This window comes from Macaca nemestrina, chromosome 5, assembly GCF_043159975.1.
Source record: "Macaca nemestrina isolate mMacNem1 chromosome 5, mMacNem.hap1, whole genome shotgun sequence".
NCBI lineage: Eukaryota > Metazoa > Chordata > Mammalia > Primates > Cercopithecidae > Macaca > Macaca nemestrina.
This window is the reverse complement of record NC_092129.1, coordinates 14,250,290-14,269,463: the sequence shown is the minus strand read 5'-3', so window position 1 is coordinate 14,269,463 and position 19,174 is coordinate 14,250,290. Positions and strand designations below refer to the sequence as shown.

The following is a 19,174-nucleotide window of genomic DNA, read 5'->3' as shown; positions in this document are numbered from 1 at the left end:
TTGTTGCATCTATTTATTACTCTTTCTTTCCCAAAATATTTTTCTGTGGTGTGTAATGTTGTTTGATAGCATTTTACCCACAGTAGAACTTCTTTCAAAATTGGAGTCAATCCTCTCAAATGCACAACTACTTTATCAACCAAGTTAATGTAGTATTCTAAATTTTTTGTTGTAATTTCAACAATGTTCACAGCATCTTCACCAAGAATAGATTCCATCTCAAGAAACCAGTTTCTTTTCTCATCCATGAGAAGAACTCTTCATCTGTTCAAGCTTGATCATGAGATTGCAGCAATTTAGGCTTCACTTCTAATTCTAATTCTCTTCCTATTTTTACTACCTCTGCCGTTTCTTCCTTCATTAAAGTCCTGAACTTATTAAAGTAATCCATGAGGGTTGGAATCACCATCTTCCAAATTCCTGTTAATGCGGATATTTTGACCTCCTCCCACAAATCATGAATGTTCTTAATGGCAACTAGAATGGTAAATCCTTTCCAGAAGGTTTTCAATTTACTTTGCCCAGATCCATTAGAGGAATCACTATCTATGACAGCTGTAGTCTTATGAAATGTGTTTCTTAATAATTAGACTTAAAAGTCAAAATTACTCTTTGATCCATTGGCTGCAGCATGGATGTTGCATTAGCAGGCATGAAAACATTCATTCTTCTTGTATGTCTTCATCAGAGCTCTTGGGTGACTATGTGCATTGTCAATGAGCAGTAATATTTTGAAATTAATCTTTTATTCTAAGCAGTAGATCTCAACAGCAGATAAAATACTCAGTAAAGCATGCGGTAAACAGATGTACTGTCATCTAGGCTTTGTTCTATTTGTAGAGCACAGGCAGAGTAAATTTAGCATAGTTATTAGGGGGCCTAGGATTTTTGGACTGGGAAATGGGCATTGGCTTCACCAGCTGCACAAGCCCTTAATAAGAGTGTCAGCCTGTCCTTAAAGCTTTGAAGCCAGGCATTGACTTCTCCTCTCTAGCTCTGAAAGTCCTAGATGGCATCTTCTTCCAACAGAAGTGTGTTTTGTTGACATTGAAAAATCTGTTGTTTAGTGTAGCCCCCTTTATCTATGTCTTCTAAATAACTTATTGGAGCTCCTACATCAGCACTTGCCTACTTCACCTTGCTCTGCACTTTGATGTTATAGAGATGGCTTCTTTCCTTAAGCCTCATGAACCAACTTTTGCTAGCTTCAAACTTTTCTTCTCCAGATTCCTTGCCTCTCTCAGCCATCACAGAATTGAAACAAATTATAGGGCCATTTCTAGCTTTTGATTTAAAGTGACAAATGTGGGGCTCTTTTTTTCACTTAAAAACTTAGAAGCCATTGTAGGGTTATTAATTGACCTCATTTAAATATTATTGTGTCTTTGAGAATAGGGAGGCCTGAGGAGAGCGAGGGAGTCAAGGGATTAGCCAGTCAGTGGAGCAGTCACAACACCCACAACATCTATCAATTAAGTTTACCGTCTTATATGGACGTGGTTCATGGCACCCCAAACAATGATGATAGTAACATCAAAGATCATTGATCACAGATCACTGATACATAATAGTAATGAGAAAGTTTGAAATAGAGAAATAGAGTTGCTCAATGCAGGGTTGCCACAGACCCTCAACTTGTAAAAAGAAAAAACAAAACAAAACAGGATATCTGTAAGCGCAATGAAGCAAAGCACAATAAGGCAAGGTATGCCTACAGAGCAACGGCCTGTTCACACGCAGACAGAATGAGAAAGGAGTTCAGAAACAACACTCAGTAGCCTCAGAGGGCTGAGGCTGAGCAAAGAAAACTTGAATTACACCAAGACTTCTGACTGGAACACAGGATTAGGAATGCAGTGAGAGAATGTCCTCCATTAACAGGAAGCCGACCTGCTGGGAGAAGAGGTGTAGTAATGTCTTATGTGTAACTAGCTTTCAAAAGAAGGGAAAATGGATGCAAAGAATGCCGAGTATGAGAAAATAACAGGTCTGAGGAAAGCTGTGCCCCCAGTGTGTGCTGCTGACATGAATGGGCTCCTCCTTAACTAGTGCCCTACTGATTAATACCTGATATAATTTTTTGTTATAATTTTTTAAAGATTCAGTCAACATTCTTTTGTATGTTTGTGCAGTAGTATTCCTCTTTCTGAGGGCTAAATTCCTAGATATAGAATTTCTAGATCAAAGGTATATACATTTTAATTTTTAATAAATATTGCCTTTCTACAACATTTTACTAACTTTCCATCCAACTTTCTTCACCATCGTTAAGGCAGGTTTGATGCTTCAATCCTAATGAAAAAGAGATACCCTCCAGGTTTTTAAGTTTCCATATTCCAGGTCTCTTTAAATTTCATCACTACTATGTTAAAAATAAAATAATTAGGATTTTTTTCTTATTAGAAAGATAAATTTACAAAGTTCTGCTTATTCAATATAGAAAGAATTTTAATGCAAAAGTTCAAGAAAACTTAAAACTCTTACATGCCATCATCCATGTTGACCATTTGATTGGTTTTCTCCTAGACTTTTAATCCTCGTTTGTATGCACTCTAAATGCCAAATTAAAATTATATTATACATATAGTTTTATATTCAACTTTTCTTACTTAACATTATATTGTGAACATTTACCATTAAATCAGAGGAAAAATGCTACAAATCCTCCCATTTGCCTTTTCAATGTAGAGTTAGGTAATCCTGTCTTATTTTTGACAGGTTTCCTAATTAATAGACAAAGTTTTTCAAAGTATAACATTCCAGTTTTTCTCCCCCAGAAGAAAACGCTGAAAAGTAACTAGTCTCAACATGAGTAATTTAAAATTATACATTGTAAAGTAAGTATAATACGATTTAATCTTTATTTTTAACACTATAAGCATTTAATCCTGCAATAGTGTGAGAAGTCTGAATTTCCAAAGATAATTAAATTTGAACCTTTTCATTTCAGAAAAGCCACAGAAGAGGCACTGAGACTTGAAGAAGAAAATCGAAGGCTACTAGAAGTTATGAAAGCGAAGGCAAAAGGCAAGCACAGATTGCTATGACTGATGATGTGTCATGGTATTGTTACTGCAAGCAATTGCACTATTTCAAGTGAATTATAGACTGGGTGATCACATTTCCCAACTTGTCCATGAGAACCCAGGTTTATGCCTATGTTCTTGAAGTCTTTATAGCACCTTTTATTCTTAAAGTGTTCCAGTTTGTATACTAAATAATATTGTCACTGAAGTAATGGATTCATAGGAAAATGACTCTTGACACAGATACCTATTCATATACCCTGTACAAGTGATACACAGCAGAATAGCACACACAGCTTGTCTTTAAATGGTGGCTGTTGACACAGGTGACACACAGCTGTTAGAATTACTTCTGTTAGAACCATCCTACAGGAGTTGAGAAGACAGCAAATCTCTTATTACCCACTCACTGTCTTTAAGATTAAACTCCCATCTTCATTATATAACTTATTCTAACAGTTTCTTTTAAGATTGGAGTTTCTCAATGGACTTAAACTGTACCCTAGAACAAATAGATGTAACAGATAATTACAGAACATTCTACCCGACAACTGCAGAATATTAATTCTGTTCATCACACATAGAATATCCTCCAAGATAGATCATATAATAGGCCACAAAACAGGTCTCAGCAAATTTATTTTTTATTTTTATTTTTATTTTTTGAAACAGAGTCTTGCTCTGCCGCCCAGGCTGGAGTGCAGTGGCGCGATCTCGGCTCACTGCAAGTTCCGCCTCCTGGGTTCACACCATTCTCCTGCCTCAGCCTCCCAAGTAGCTGCAGGCACCCACCACCATGCCTGGCTAATCTTTTGTATTTTTATAGAGACGGAGTTTCACCGTGTTAGCCAGGATGGTCTCGATCTCCTGACCTCGTGATCCACCCGCCTCGGCCTCCCAAAGTGCTGGGATTACAGGCATGAGCCACCGCGCCCGGCAGTCTCAGCAAATTTAAGAAAATCAAAATTATACCAAGTACTCTCTCAGACCACAGTGGAATAAAATTGGAAATCAACTCCAGAAGGAACCCTCAAAACTATACAAATACATGGAAATTAGACAACCTGTTCCTGAATGATCTTTTGGGCCAACAATTAAGAAGGAAATTTAAAAATTATTTGAACTGAAGAATAACAGTGACACAACTTATCAAAACTTCTGGGATACAGCAAAAGTGGTCCAAAAAGGAAAGTTCATAGTATTAAATGCTTACATCAAAAAGTCTGAAAGAGCACAAATAGACAATCTAAGGTCACACCTCAAGGAACTAGAGAAGCAAGAACAACCCAAACCCAAACCCAGCAGAAACAAGAACAATCCAAACCCAAACCCAAGATCCCCAAAACAGAAGAAAAGAATAACGAAGATCAGAGCAGAACTAAATAAAATTGAAACAAAAATAAATAAATAAATAAAAGATAAATGAAACAAAAAGCTGGTTCTTTGAAAAGATAAACAAAATTGATAGAACATTAGTGAGATTAACCAAAAAAAGAAGAGAGAAGATTCAAATAAGCTCAATTAGAAATGAAACAGGAGACCAGGTGTGGTGGCTCACGCCTGTAATCCCAGCACTTTGGGAGGCTGAGGAGGGTGGATCACTTGAGGTCAGGAGTTCGAGACCAGGCTGGCCAATATGGCGAAACCCCGTTTCTACTAAAAAAATTTTTTAAATTAGCCAGGCATGGTGGTGCACGCCTGTAATCCCAGCTACTTGGGAGGCTGAGGCAGGAGAATCGCTTGAACCTGGGAGGCAGAGGTTGCAGTGAGCTGAGATCATGTCACTACACTCCAGCCTGGGCAACAGGCTAATAAGCAAGAGAGCAAGAAAGCAAGAAAGCAGACAGGCAGGAAGGAAGGAAGGAAAAAAAAAGAAACGGGAGATATTACAGCCAGTACCACAGAAACACAAAAGATCATTCAAGGCTACTATGAACACCTTTATGCACACAAACTAGAAAATCTAGAGGAGATGGATAAATTCTTGGAAGTAAACAACCCTTCTAGATTAAATCAGGAAGAAATAGAAGCTCCGAACATACCAATAACAAGTAGCAAGATTGAAAACAGTAATTTTAAAATTTCCAACAAGAAAAAGTCCAGGACCAGGTGGATTCACAGCTGATCTCTATCAGGCATTCAGAGAATTGGTACCAATCTTACTGAAACTATTCCAAAAGCTAGAGAGAGAGGGAATCCTCCCTAAGTCATTCTATGAAGCCAATATTACTCTAATACCAAAACCAGGAAAGAACATTAAAAAAAAGGAACAAGACCAATATCCCTGATGAACATAGATGCAAAAATCATCAATGAAATACTAACTGAATTCAATAGCATGTCAAGAAGATAATACACCATGATCAACTGGGTTTCATACCAGGGATGCAGGGATAGTTTAACATACACAAGTCAATAAATGTGATATACCATGTAAACAGAAGTAAAAACAAAAATCTTAAGATCATCTCAATAGATGCAGAAAAAGCATTTGACAAAATCCAGCACCCCTTTATGATTAAAACCCTCAGCAAAATGGACATAAAAGGAACACACCTCAAGGTAATAAAAGCCATCTATGGCCGGGCACAGTGGCTCACACCTGTAATCCCAGCACTTTAGGAGGCCGAGCCGGGCTGATCACGAGGTTAGAAGATCGAGACCTTCCTAGCTAACACGGTAAAACCCCATCTCTACTAAAAATACAAAAAATTAGCCAGGCATGGTAGCATGTGCCTGTAGTCCCAGCTACTCAGGAAGCTGAGGCAGGAGAATCACTTGAACCCAGGAGGTGGAGGTTGCAGTGAGCGAGATCATGTCATTGCACTCCAGCCTAGGTGACAGAGCGAGATTCTGTCTCAAAACAAAACAAAACAAAAAAGCAATCTATGACAAACCCACAGCCAACATTACACTGAAAGGGGAAAAGCTAAAAGCATTGCCACTGAGAGCTAGAACAAGACAAGGATGCCCACTTTCGCCACTGCTATTCAACATTGTACTGGAAGTCCTAGCCGGAGCACTCAGACAAGAGAAAGAAATAAAGAGCATTTAAATCGGTAAAGAGGAAGTGAAACTATTGCTATTCACTGATGATATGATCATATACCTAGAAAATTCTAAATACTCATCCAAAAAAGCTCCTAGATCTGATAAATGAATTCAATAAAGTTTTGGGATACAAAATCAATGTACACAAATTAGTAGCACTGCTATATAACAGCAACCAAGCTGAGAATCAAATCAAGAACTCAACCCCTTTTACAACAGCTGCAAAAAAAAAAAAAAGTATATATATACACCTAACCAAGGAGGTGAAAGATCTCTACAAGGAAAACTACAAAACGCTGCTGAAACAAATCATGAATGACACAAACAAATGAAAATACATCCCATGCTCATGGATGGGTAGAATCTATTAGCATGTGAAAATAAACATACTGCCAAAAGCAATCTACAAATTCAATGCAATTCCCATCAAAATACCATCATTATTCTTTACAGAACTCCAAAAAAAAAAATCCTAAAATTCAATGGAACACAAAAAGAGCCCACATAACCAAAGAAGACTAAGCAAAAAGAACAAATCTATAGGCATCACATTACCCAACTTCAAACTACACTTCAAGGATATAGTTACCAAAACAGCATGGTACTGGTATAAAAATAGGCATGTAGACCAATGGAACAGAATAGAGAACCCAGAAATAAAGTCAAATATTTACAGCCAACTGATATTTGACAAAGAAAACAAGCAAACAAACAAACAGACAAAACATAAAATGGAGAAAGGACACCCTGTTCAACAAATGGTGCTGGGATAATTGGCAAGCCACAATGAAGAATGAAACTCGATCTTTGTCTCTCACCTTATGCAGAAATCCACTGAAGATGGATCAAGGACTTAAATCTAAGACCTGAAACCATAAAAATTCTAGAAGATAACATCAAAACACTATTCTAGACATTGACTTAGGCAAAGAGTTCATGCCCAAGAACCCAAAAACAAAAAGATAAATAGATACGAGCTAATTAAACTAAAAAGCTTCTGCACAGCAAAAGAAATAATCAGCAGAGTAAACAGACAACCCACAGAGTGGGAGAAAATCTTCACACACTACCCATCTGACAAAGGACTAATATCCAGAATCTACAAGGAACTCAAATCAGCAAGAAAAATAATAATAATCCCATCAGAAAGTGGGCTAAGGACATGAATAGACAGTTCTCAAAAGAAGATATACAAATGGCCAACAAATATATGAAAAAATGCTCAACATCACTAATTATCAGGGAAATGCAAATCAAAACCATAGTGACATACCACCTTACTCATGTAAGAATGGCCATAATTTAAAAATCAAAAAATTATAGATATAGGTGTAGATGTGATGAAAGGGAAACAGTTTTACATTGCTGGTGGGAATGTAAACCAGTGCAACACTATGGAAAACACTATGGCAATTCCTTAAAGAACTAAAAGTAAAACTACCATTTGATCCAGCAATTCTACTCCTGGGTATCTACCCAGGGGAAAAGAAATCATTATTTGAAAAAGACTTGCACATACATGTTTAAAACAGCACAATTCACAATTGAAAAAATATAGAACCAGCCTAAATGCCATCAACCAACGAGTGGATAAAGAACATGTGATATATATATTATATATATAATATATATTCCATGGAATACTACTCAGTCATAAAAAGGAACGAAATAATGGTTTTTGCAGCAACCTGGATGGAGTTGGAGACCATTATTCTAAGTGAGGTAACTCAGGAATGGAAAACCAAACATCGTATGTTCTCGCTTATAAGTGAGAGCTAAACTATGAGGACACAAAGGCATAAGAATGATATACTAGACTTTGGGAAGTTGGGGGGAAGGTGGGAGGAAGATGAGAAATAAAAGACTACACATTGGGTACAGTGTACACTGCTCAGATGATAGGTGTACTAAAACCTCAGAAATCACCACTAAAGAACTTTTCCATGGAACCAAACACCACCTGTTCCTCAAAAACTTTTGGAATAAAAAAATTTTTTAAAGATAAAACAGACGTTAAAAAAAGACTGGAGCTCTTAACCTAGGGTCTATGGGTAAAATTCAGAGATGTGTGAACTTAACTGGAAAATAATTCAAAATTTATTTTCACTAACGTTTAACTGAAATTTATTATGTCCTTCAATGCGCAATTAATATAGGCAACAAACCACAATAGTATTAGCAATACCTTGACTTTGTCACCAATAGAAATGAAGATGTTTTCATATCACATTATAATTTTACGTATTTTTAAATGTTTATCACTGTTCCAAAATTGTGGTAGTTATTAAACCAGCTACTAGTTCTGGGTTGTTTGGGGGTTTTTTGTTTTTTTGTTTGTTTGTTTGTTTTGAGCCACAGTCTCACTCCATGACCCAGGCTGGAGTGCAGTGACACAATCTCAGCTCACTGCAACCTCCACCTCCCGGGTTTGAGCAATTCTCCTGCCTTAGCCTCCTGAGTAACTGGGGCTACAGGTGTGTGCCACCACACCCAGCAAATTTTTGTATTTTGTATTTACATTTAATATATTGATTATCCCACTACATGATTTATTCTTTTTTGTTAACTGTAAGAAAATCGATCATTATATGTATAATCTAGCCTGGTGCTACCCATTAGAAGCATAATATAAGCCACACATGGAACTTTAAATTTTCTGAAAGTCACATATTTTATATTTAGTTTTTCATATTAAATATTTAAAATTCACTGTATGTTTTATACTTGCAGTATATATCAATTTGGACTAGACTCATTTCAAGTGCTCAATAGCCACATGTAGCTAGTGGCTACTATATTGAATGTTGCTGATGTAGCCTTTTCTTTGGACATTGGGCTATTTCTAGATTTACTGTAAGGATATTTGGAACTGCCATAAACATTTCATTTTTGAATGAACCCCTAGTTAGGTACTCACATAGCACTCCGAGCAGATGACTGTCATCCTTTACCACTGCATGTGAATAGCTATAATATATAGATAATTTTTCTATCTCCCCCATTAAACTACATACTCTAGGAGGGCAGGGACCATTTTGTATTCTTTGCTTGGCTTCAGCACTTGTCAACACCCAATAAATATTTGTTGACTTCAACCAAATGATAATTTATTTCTTCAAATTTTTTTAAAAGCTGAAGAGACTGATAATGAGGATGAAGAGGAGATTGAAGGTGATGATTTGGAAGTTCACGAAGAGCCTGAGGCACCTGAGGTGTCTCACGATACCCGAGGGTCATTGTTACCTGAGGAGTCTGAAGCATCTGAGGCCCCTGAAACTGAGCCTGAAGCAGGTTAGACTTTATTGATAGCAAGTTCTTAATTCTGCTTATGTGCATTAATGTGTCTGTTTCAGCATGTGTGTATGTATATATGTTGGTAAAATGGAAGCTGGCTGAGAATGGAGAGATGAGCCCCCAAAGAGCAGCCATTGAGTCCAAATCTCACAGTTTCAAGTGTGGTAGGAAAGCGGAGTTTGCTCTGCCCCAGCACTGGCATGCAGAAGCACAGCTGGCTATGTAATTTCTGGGGCATGTTGTTCAAAAAGCAGGAAAGAAGTGTCATTAAAGGTAGTAAAATATAACGCTTTTTCCTTTCTTCCAGAGTCTCTCTCTCAATTTGTCATGCTATTTTTTTGTTTGCTATTTAATGTTGCTCTAAGTAAAGAAAAATTAAATTAAAATTTTAAATTATTAGCATGAATTTTACAGTTCATCTTTGTGGTGTGTAATGCCATTTTTAAATGCAAATATAAGAGCATTTTAAACGTAAATATAAGGGCATTAACTCTTTAAGCCCTACCTCAGAGGTCTCATTTGGTGGATGGGACAGGGCAAGAGGGAGTCTATGTGCAATGAAAACCACTCCAAGGACTAGGGAGTGGGCTTAAAGCAGGAAGATGGGGTACCCACCTGTGGTGGGAATGAGGCTTGCAAATGCTTTCAAGCAGAGTTAGTATTGAATATGAAACTCACCCTACAAACTAAAAGGTCTTCAGATACCTGTAACTGGATGCTAGCCCAGAGCAGTTAAGGACTTGGAACTGCTGTGAGTTTACAAAATAAGCAAGACTAAGGGAAATTAATGAAAATTACACAATTCATATTTCACGGCTTGTACGTGCATGTGTTTCATTCTGACAAGTATATTGAGTATTATGCATATCTAAATGCCCCAGGCTGGTTTGTTCGCTTAAAAAGTTATCGAAGCCCCAAGCATCTTCTTTCCTCCTGCACTTCTCTCCTCCTGCACTTCTCTCCAGTATCTGACTCCATCCTCACAATCCAAAGCTGGCTGCTGCATCCAGACACAATGTCTCCTCTTGCAAGCTTTTACTTTTTATTTCTAATTCAAGAAATAGATAGTTCCCAGAGACTTTCACCTACATTTCATTGAGCAGGATATTGTATCATTGTCTACCCCTACTTGCAGGGAATCTGGGAATTTAATTTGGACTTGGCTTCCTTGCCTAGATGGTAGAAGCCAATGGAATAGAAGAATGAGAGGGGGTTTGAGGGAGCCAACCAACAGTATCTACCATACTGCCTTTGCACAGATGCAGGTTGCAGGAATGCCTAGGCTCAGGTTCATGATTTCATCCAAGAAATAAGGGATCATCCGCTCAAATTCTTAAATGCTTAACTGAGGCTTTAGAGTTTCACAGAAAAGAGAAATTTTTTTCATAGTATAGGTGGTAGATCAGCTGTATCAGAATCACCTATGGTTCTTATTTTAAAGTAAGCCTCTGAGCTCTATGCAGGTTCTGGTTCAGTAAGTCTAGGATGGAATTTAGGAATCTACATTTTAATGAACACCCCAGTGATTCTTTTACATACTAACAGTTAAGAACTACTGCTATAGGAAAAAAATTTTGCCTGAAAAAAAGGTTTTGTAAATTTTTCCTTATATCATGGAAAAAGCACAGTAGCATACCTGAGAAAAATCTGATCCTGAAAATAAAAACTCTAGAATGGTTTAGCTGTACACTGTATCTGCAGGTCAAAATTAATGAATATATTGAATAGAAATTTGAAAAATGTCTATTAAAGACAGTGATCATGGTTCTGATATAGTTGATGTTGAACTGTGTGTTTCAAAATCATACATCCATCCAGGTTTGATAAAAATATGTGCTAACTATAGAAAATACGGAAATTATACAAATAGGTTTTAGCATACCTATCACTCAAGTAGTGTACATTGTATCCTATAGGTGGTTTTTCATCCCACGCTCCCCTCTCACCCTGCTCCCTTCTGAGTCTCCAGTGTCCATTATACCACTCTGTATGCTTTTGCATACCCACGGCTTAGCTCCCACTTGTGAGAACATTCCCAATGCATATGTTAACTCTACTATTGCATTTTAGATTTCCTTGCATTGTTTTCGTATTTCAGTTACCTTTCTTGTATTTCTGCCTTTATTTTAGGCTGGTCTATCTTTATGCCTCGTGATTTTTATTTCATAGACTCAGTTGTTCTCTTGGTTTTTTAGTACTCCAAGCATACATCTTGTAAAATTTACTCTGCTTTATATAATAAATTGTCTTCAGAAGTAAAATTTTCATCTGAATCTTTGGATCAATACTCTCTTTTTCTTCATCGATTTTATTTTTGTTGTTTTTGTGGACTTATCCTTGGATGAAGCAGAATATTTCCAACTCTTCATTTACCAACAGGAAGGGTAGGTAGAGTATTTATAAGAACCCTGCCCCCCTACCCTGACCACCACACACGTGTACCTTTCACTTAGACTTCTTGCCTGGCACTCTCAGATATAGACCTGTTATATCTGATATAGGTTAATGCAAATCAACCTAGTTCAAGTTGTAATATTTAGTAAATATTCATCTTGTATGGCTCTTCTAGACTAAGGCTAGATCTTCACCCCCAACTATTGCAGTCTTTGATTAAGCCAGAGAAGCTAAGGCATTGTAGAATTATCTGTATATTCTTGGTGTTCTTTCTTCTCTTCCATGGTTTATAATGATTTTCTTAATTGAGCAACCTACAATTAAACATGTCACCACCAGGCCAGCCCCAGGCTTATCCCCTTCTACTTCCTGCTCTATTGAGTATTAAACATTATCGATCCTGTTGAAAGAGGACCCAAGTATCATTTTAGCTACCTCAGAAGACAGTTTCCACAGTGTTACAGAATATGTGTGTGTGTGTATATACATATGTACATGTACATATAGATTTATGTATTTTTGTCTATGCAAAACTTGTGTTTCAGAACTAGGAGCAGAGTAGGATGAAAAGACAGATAATTAGGTCTGCCTTCCCTGAAACCACCTCTGCTGGATCTGTATGTGCAGCATGTCTTACATCCTTCAGGAAAAATTTTCAATCTATACATTCAACAGTGAAATTAGTTGAGATTCTCTTAAATCTCTCCATGCCTACACCTACAGCTGGGACTTTGCAATATCATCATCTCTCATTGCCACTTTGTGATCTTTTTTGGTGTATCTTCTTGAAAAACTTTTTTTTAATACAGATAGTGTCTTGCTCTGTCACCCAGACTGGTGTGCAGTGGCATGATCATAGCTCACTGTAACTTGAATTCCTGGGATCAAGTGGTCTTCCCACCTCAGCCTCCCATGTAGCTGGGACCACAGGTATGAGCCACCATGCCTGGCTAATTTTCATTTTTTGTAGGGATGTGATCTTGCTGTGTTACCTAGGCTGGTCTTGAACTCCCGGCCTTAAGTGATTCTCCCACCTCTGCCTCCCAAAGGCCAGGATTACAGGCATGAGTCACTATGCCTGGCTTCATGGGTATTTTAATAAGAAATTAAAAGGAATATCAGGCATTATTAGTCTACTGCCAAATTAAAAGAAGTTTGATTAATACTTCACAAATTATCAGCCAGAATTTTATGTATCATGTGTCAATTATTATTCTAGTCCATGTCTTTTTACGTGTTTAAGAATATTCTTTATTTTCTGCCTTTTTAATTGTGTATTCTTATGCCATTCTTTCCCTAACAAAAACTGTACTTTCTATTAGACATTTCATATACAATTTAAACTATTTGAAGTGTTCTTTGTGCCAAAACATTCATAAAGAAATAATGTTTTAAAATTCAAACACTAACTATTAGATTTCTTTCTTAAGTATCTGAGCCTATTGAGGAAACTACAGTGGAAACAGAAATCCCAAAAGGATCCAAAGAGGGCCTGGAAACTGAAAAATTATCTGAAACAGGTTAGACCGTAAAATGAAAGTAGTTAGTGCATAAAAGTACTTTCCATATTTTCTTATAATGGGTCCCTAATTTTAGGCATAGTAGGTGCTTCATACTTATTTCTTTCTATGTTGTATGCTAATCGACATACATAAATATTTGGCTTACTCCATTAAAAGTGTATCAAACCAGATTATAACACTGGTTTTCACACAAATTTGTTTTATACATTTTTTATTAACAGTTAAAGTTTCCTTAAGAAACTCATGTTAATTATCCAAAAGCTTGAGTTTTAGTAACAGGTAAATACACATCTACAGCAAATATAAGAACAAAACATAATTAAATTATAAATTTATGAATGTATATTGTTGCTTAGAATATTTTTTTCAACTGTTTAAAAATACTACAAAGTATAAGTTATTTTGGCAATATGGCTAAAGATAGGATATTTAAAGCCCCTTTTTTCTTTCCTTTGTCTTTTACTCAAAAGTTGTACTACCTGAGTTTCCAGAAGACTCTTATCCTGATGTTCCTGAAATGGAGCCATTTAAAGAGAAGATTAATTCTTTCATCATCCTCTGGAAACAGCTGGAAGCAACAATTAGTGAGGCTTACATTAAAATTTTAAACTTGGAGATTGCTGACAGAACTCCACAGGAATTACTTCAAAAAGTAGTTGAGACTATGGAAAGTAAGGGCTTTAATCATAACATTAATTATCAAGAGCAGGCAATAGTATTAGAAGCATTTTGAAACTTGAAAGCCTTCCTTGATGGTTTATGAAGTAAATGTTCAATATATCCAAGGCCGATGTATAAAATACTTAGCAACTATCACAGTGCAGGTCCTGACCAATCAGAACAGCCACGCGGTCCAAACCCCTCTGGCCATACTGACCAGTTGTCACATAAGGAACTTACAAAGGCCTATTTGTATACCTATTTAATCTAAGAGACTAATAATAATAATTAATTTTCTTAACCTTATAGTAATATGCTAATAACTTTTTTTGCTAAAAATATTTTCCCCAATGATTCTCTTTTTCTCTAGAACCATTTCAATATACTGCATGGGAGTTAACTGGGGAAGATTATGAGGAAGAAACAGAAGACTACCAGACTGAAGCAGAGGTTGATGAGGAGCTAGAGGAAGAGGAAGAGGAAGAGGCATGATTCTTTTATTTCTACTCATCCTCATTTGTGAAGTCATTGAAAATATGCAAATAAGAGTGGTAACTATCACTTTTGGACCCCAAGTGAACGGACATTCTCATTTGCACATACATTCTCCCTCTGCCTCAGCTTCACTTGACCCCCCTGAAATTCCAGGCTATGTAGTATGAAAAAAGACTCATGAAAAGATAAAAGGAAACTACATTAACTTTTTTACATGGAAAAAAAGTTTAAGTTTTAAATACGTAAATATTTTATAAATTTAGCGGAAGTGGTTGTTGTAACTAAAAGAGGCTACTTGCATGAAAATAATGAGCAGTGTTCTCAGTTAGGAGCAACCCATATTCAGGCCCCATCCGCTCCCTTGGCATCAGAATTCGGACAACTATTCTCATTTGATAGCTGTCCAGTTCAGACATCTATCAGTAATGAAACAGGAAGTGGTTCTTTTAATTTGAAGCTTTATAAATATTATGTTATTAAGTTATATAAACATAGACTTGTGATTAACTGGGTTAAGTTGCCTAACTTAAACCCAAATATATATGTGCCAAACTACAAACAATATGTCGTGTGATTCTGATAACAGGTTTTAGTACTTTATCACTAAGGAACTGGAGAGCCTTTCTTTGGGATGACTAAAGGATGTGGGTTTTGTCCCACTCAGATGCAGATTCTTTTCTTTCATCATCCATCATCTGCCATGTCTGCTGTTGTTGTTCTGTGTCCCACTCTGGCCCACCATAAAATGATCTCTGGTATCTGCAGACAATGATCAAGCCGGCTATAATACTCAAAGCTTATATTTTAAAGTATGGTCTTCATTAATAATATATTTTTTTTAAAAAAACCCTTCCAATTCACAGAGCATTGGGTAAGGTACTAACAAGGGTCTAGCCTTAGGAATGGGGAATAACTGGACCTAGCATAAATGAAGCTTTGGCCCCACTTATCAAAAAGCAAAAGCCAAAAGGATCAAACTGCTTCCAAGTAACCTGTGTCCAAGAGCAATGCTCAAGAATATTTCTGGGAATGCAAAGTAAAATTATAGTAGCCACTGAAAGATTGTGAGACCTGCAAACAGGCAGAAAAATATGACTCACATTGAGGAGAAAAAGTAATCAACTGAAATAGATTCAGAACTGACAAAGGTGTTCTTAGAATTAGATGACAAGGACAGTAAAACAGTTGTTATTCTATATGTTCAAAAAGTTAAACAGAGATATAGAAGATATAATAAATACTTCAATTGAACTTTTAAGATTGAAAAGTACAGTATACGGAATGAAATATATATTAATGGTATGACCGCAGTTTAGCCACTGCAAGAGAAATAGCAATAGAAACTGTCCAAAATGAAACAACAGAGGAAAAAGATTCTGAAAAAAAATGAGAAGAGCATCAGTGATCTGTGGAACAACTTCAAGCAGCCTATTATACAGAATGCTTGGGACCAGAAGTGTTTCTGATTTTAGACTTTTTCAGATTCTTGAATATTTGCACAATACATATCACTTGAGCATTTTTAATCTGAAATCCAAAATGCTACATTTTCTTTGAGTGTCAGATCATTGCTCAAGAAGTTTTAGAGTTTAGAGCACTCCAAATTTCAGATTTGGGGATAGGGGTTGCTCAACGTGTACATATAGTTCAGATCTACAAAAAGTATGCATGAGGGGGATTGAAGAAATAATGGCCAAATTTTTTCTAAATCTTGAAAAAAAATTACAAGCTTTCAGATTCAATATGCCCAATAAATAAACATGCTCAAGCACAAGAAACATGAAGAAAATATTATAATAGCACCAAGTACATCATATTCAAATTGCTCAAAACCAATTTTAAAAATAAAGGAGAAAACAGATATGCCACATACACAGGGACAAAGATAAAGATGACAGCATATTTCTCATCAAAAACAACGCAAGAAGAGAGTGGAGCAACATCTTTAATGTATTGAAGGGAACAAAAAAAAAAACTGTCAGCCTGGTGCGGTGGCTCATGCCTGTAATCCCAGCACTTTGAGAGGCCAAGGCGAACACATTGCTTCAGCTCAGGAGTTCAAGACCAGCCTGGGCAACATGACAAAACCCCATCTCTACAAAAAATACAAAAATTAACCAGGCATGGTGGCGCACACCTGTAGTCCTAGCTACTCGGGAGACTGAGGTGGGAGGATCGCTTGAGCCCAGGAGGTCAAGGCATCAGTGAGCTGAGATCACATCACTGCACTCCAGCCTAGGCAACAGAGTAAGACCCTGTCTTAAAAATAAATAAATAAATAAATAAAAATAAAATAAAATTTAACTGTCAACCTAGGATTCTGTGTCCATTGAAATCCTCTTTTAAAAACAAGGGCAAGCTGAGCGTGGTGACTCACGCCTGTAATTCCAGCACTTTGGGAGGCCAAGGCAGGCAAATCATGAGGTCAGGAGTTCAAGACCAACCTGACTAACTTGGTGAAACCCCATCTCTACTAAAAATAGAAAAATTAGCCGGGTGTGGTGGTGTGCACATGTAATCCCAGCTACTCAGGAGGCTGGGGCAGGAGAATCACTTGAACCCGGGAGCCGGAGGTTGCAGTGAGATCATGCCATTGCACTCCAGCCTATGCAACAGAACGAGACTCTGTCTCAAAAAATAAAAATAAAAAAATAAAAACAAAGGCAAACTGAAGACTCTGTTAGACATACAAAAGCTGAAAGAAAGCAGTCAGACACAGGTGGCTTCCATGATGAATTCTGCCAAATCTTGAAGAAAGAAAGAAAACCAATTCCATACAAACTGTTCCAGAAAATTGAAGAAGAGAGAATACTTCCTAGTCATTCTATGAGATCAGCATTGTTCTGATACCAAAACCAAAGACATTAAAAGCAAGGAAAGAAAAACAAACTGCAGTCTAATATCACTCATTAACATAGATACAGACATTCTTAACCAAATTTAGCAAATCAAATCCAAAAATGCACAAAAAGAATAATACACCATGACCAAGTGGGACTTATCTTGGAAATTCAAGTTTAGTTTAATGTTTGAAAAGCAATCAATGTAATTCATCATATGAAGAAACTGAGGGGAAAAAACGTGATCACCTCAATAGATACAGAAAAAGCATTTGACAAAACTCAACATCTATTACTGGTAAGAAAAAAAATGAAGGGAACTTCCTTGGCTTGATAAAGGGTATCCACAGAAAGTTTCTAACTAACAGCTAATGTCATACTTAAGGGTAAAAGGCTGAATGCTTTTTTCCTAAGATCAGGACAAGGAAAGAATGTTCACTGTCACCGCTTCTATTCAACACTATACTGAAGGTTTGGCTACTGCATTCAGACAAGGAAAATAAATAAAAGGCATTCAGATTGAAAAAGAAAGACACAACTATCTTTATGTATAGGAGATAAGATTTTCTATCGTGATAGGCTGAATAATGGCACCCCAAAGAAGTCCATGTCCTAAGCTGTGAATTGACACCTGTGAATGTCCACAAAAAGGGATTTTGTGGACGTGACTAAATTAAGGATCTTGAGATAAGGGAGTTATCATGGATTATCCACGTGGACCAATGTAATCACAAAGGTCCTTATAAGAGGAAGACAGGAAGTTAGAGAGAAGGTGCTTTGAAGCTGGCTTTGAAGATAGAGAAAAGGGCCATGAGCCAACCCTAGAAGTGGAGAGGCAGGAATGGATTCTCTCCTGGGGCCTCCAGGAGGAATTAACCCTGTCAACAAATTCACAGTAGCCCCATAAAACTCTCTGGGCTTCTGATCTCCAAAACTGTAAGAAAATACATGTTTGCTGTTTAAAGCCACTACATTTGTGGTAATTTGTGTAAGCAGCATTATGAAATTAATACATCTATGTAGAAAAGCCAATGGAATCAATGAAAAAGCTACTAATAATTGAATTTAGCAAAGTTTCAGGACATAAAATCAATATACAAAAATCAATTTTATTTCTATATGTAAGCAATAGACAATCAGAAATTGATTTTTAAATGCCTTTCAAAACAGCGTCAAGAAATGTAATACAAAGGGATAAATTTAGCAAAAGATATCCAAGAACAATACACTAAAAACTAAAAATTGTGCTGAGAAAAATAGAAGAAAGCCTACATAAATGGACGGATAGATATACCATGGCTGAGCATGGTGGCTCACGTCTGTAATCCCAGCACTTTGGGAGGCCGAGTCAGGCGGATCACTTGAGGTCAGGAGTTCAAGGCAGCTTAGCCAACATGGCGAAACCCCTTCTCTACTGAAAATATATAAATTAGCCGGGCGTGGTGGTGTATGCCTATAATCCCAGCTGCTGGCAAGGCTGAGACACAAAAATCGTTTGATCTCGGGCAGTGAGCCAAGATCGTGCAACTGCACCCCAGCCTAGGTGACAGAGTAAGGCTCCATCTCAAAAAAGAAAACAGAAAAAAAAAGTAGATATACCATGTTCACAGGTCAGAAGACTTAATATTGTTATATCAGTTCTCCCCAAATTTATCTACAGATTCCATATAATCGAAATTTAAAACCCAGCATACTGTTTGGTAGAAACTTATAAATTGATCCTAACATTCATTTGAAAACGCAGAGTACTTAAAATAATGTAAACAAATTGTAGAAAGAATAACCAAGTAAGAGAATTAATACATTTGATTTCAAGATTAATTAATTATAAAGTTATAGCTATCAAAATAGTGTCACTGGCACAAAACAGCAAATAGATTAATAGAACACA

General features: G+C 36.8%; 1 protein-coding gene across 9 annotated transcripts in view; it reads left to right on the top strand.

Annotated features, from left to right (window-relative positions):
• LOC105492058 (adenylate kinase 9) overlaps positions 1 to 19,174 on the top strand; it is a 189,032-nt gene that overhangs the window by 110,503 nt on the left and 59,355 nt on the right. For 7 of the 9 annotated variants that reach the window (XM_071096284.1, XM_071096283.1, XM_011758916.2 and 4 more), the window contains 5 exons: positions 2,951 to 3,027; positions 9,210 to 9,368; positions 13,196 to 13,285; positions 13,759 to 13,959; positions 14,319 to 14,434. In XM_071096284.1, the coding sequence (XP_070952385.1) occupies positions 2,951 to 3,027; positions 9,210 to 9,368; positions 13,196 to 13,285; positions 13,759 to 13,959; positions 14,319 to 14,434 (643 nt within the window). Of the gene's footprint in view, positions 1 to 2,950; positions 3,028 to 9,209; positions 9,369 to 13,195; positions 13,286 to 13,758; positions 13,960 to 14,318; positions 14,435 to 19,174 lie in introns of those variants that run through there. The other 2 variants (XM_011758920.3, XR_003020488.2) reach the window with 2 other exon arrangements.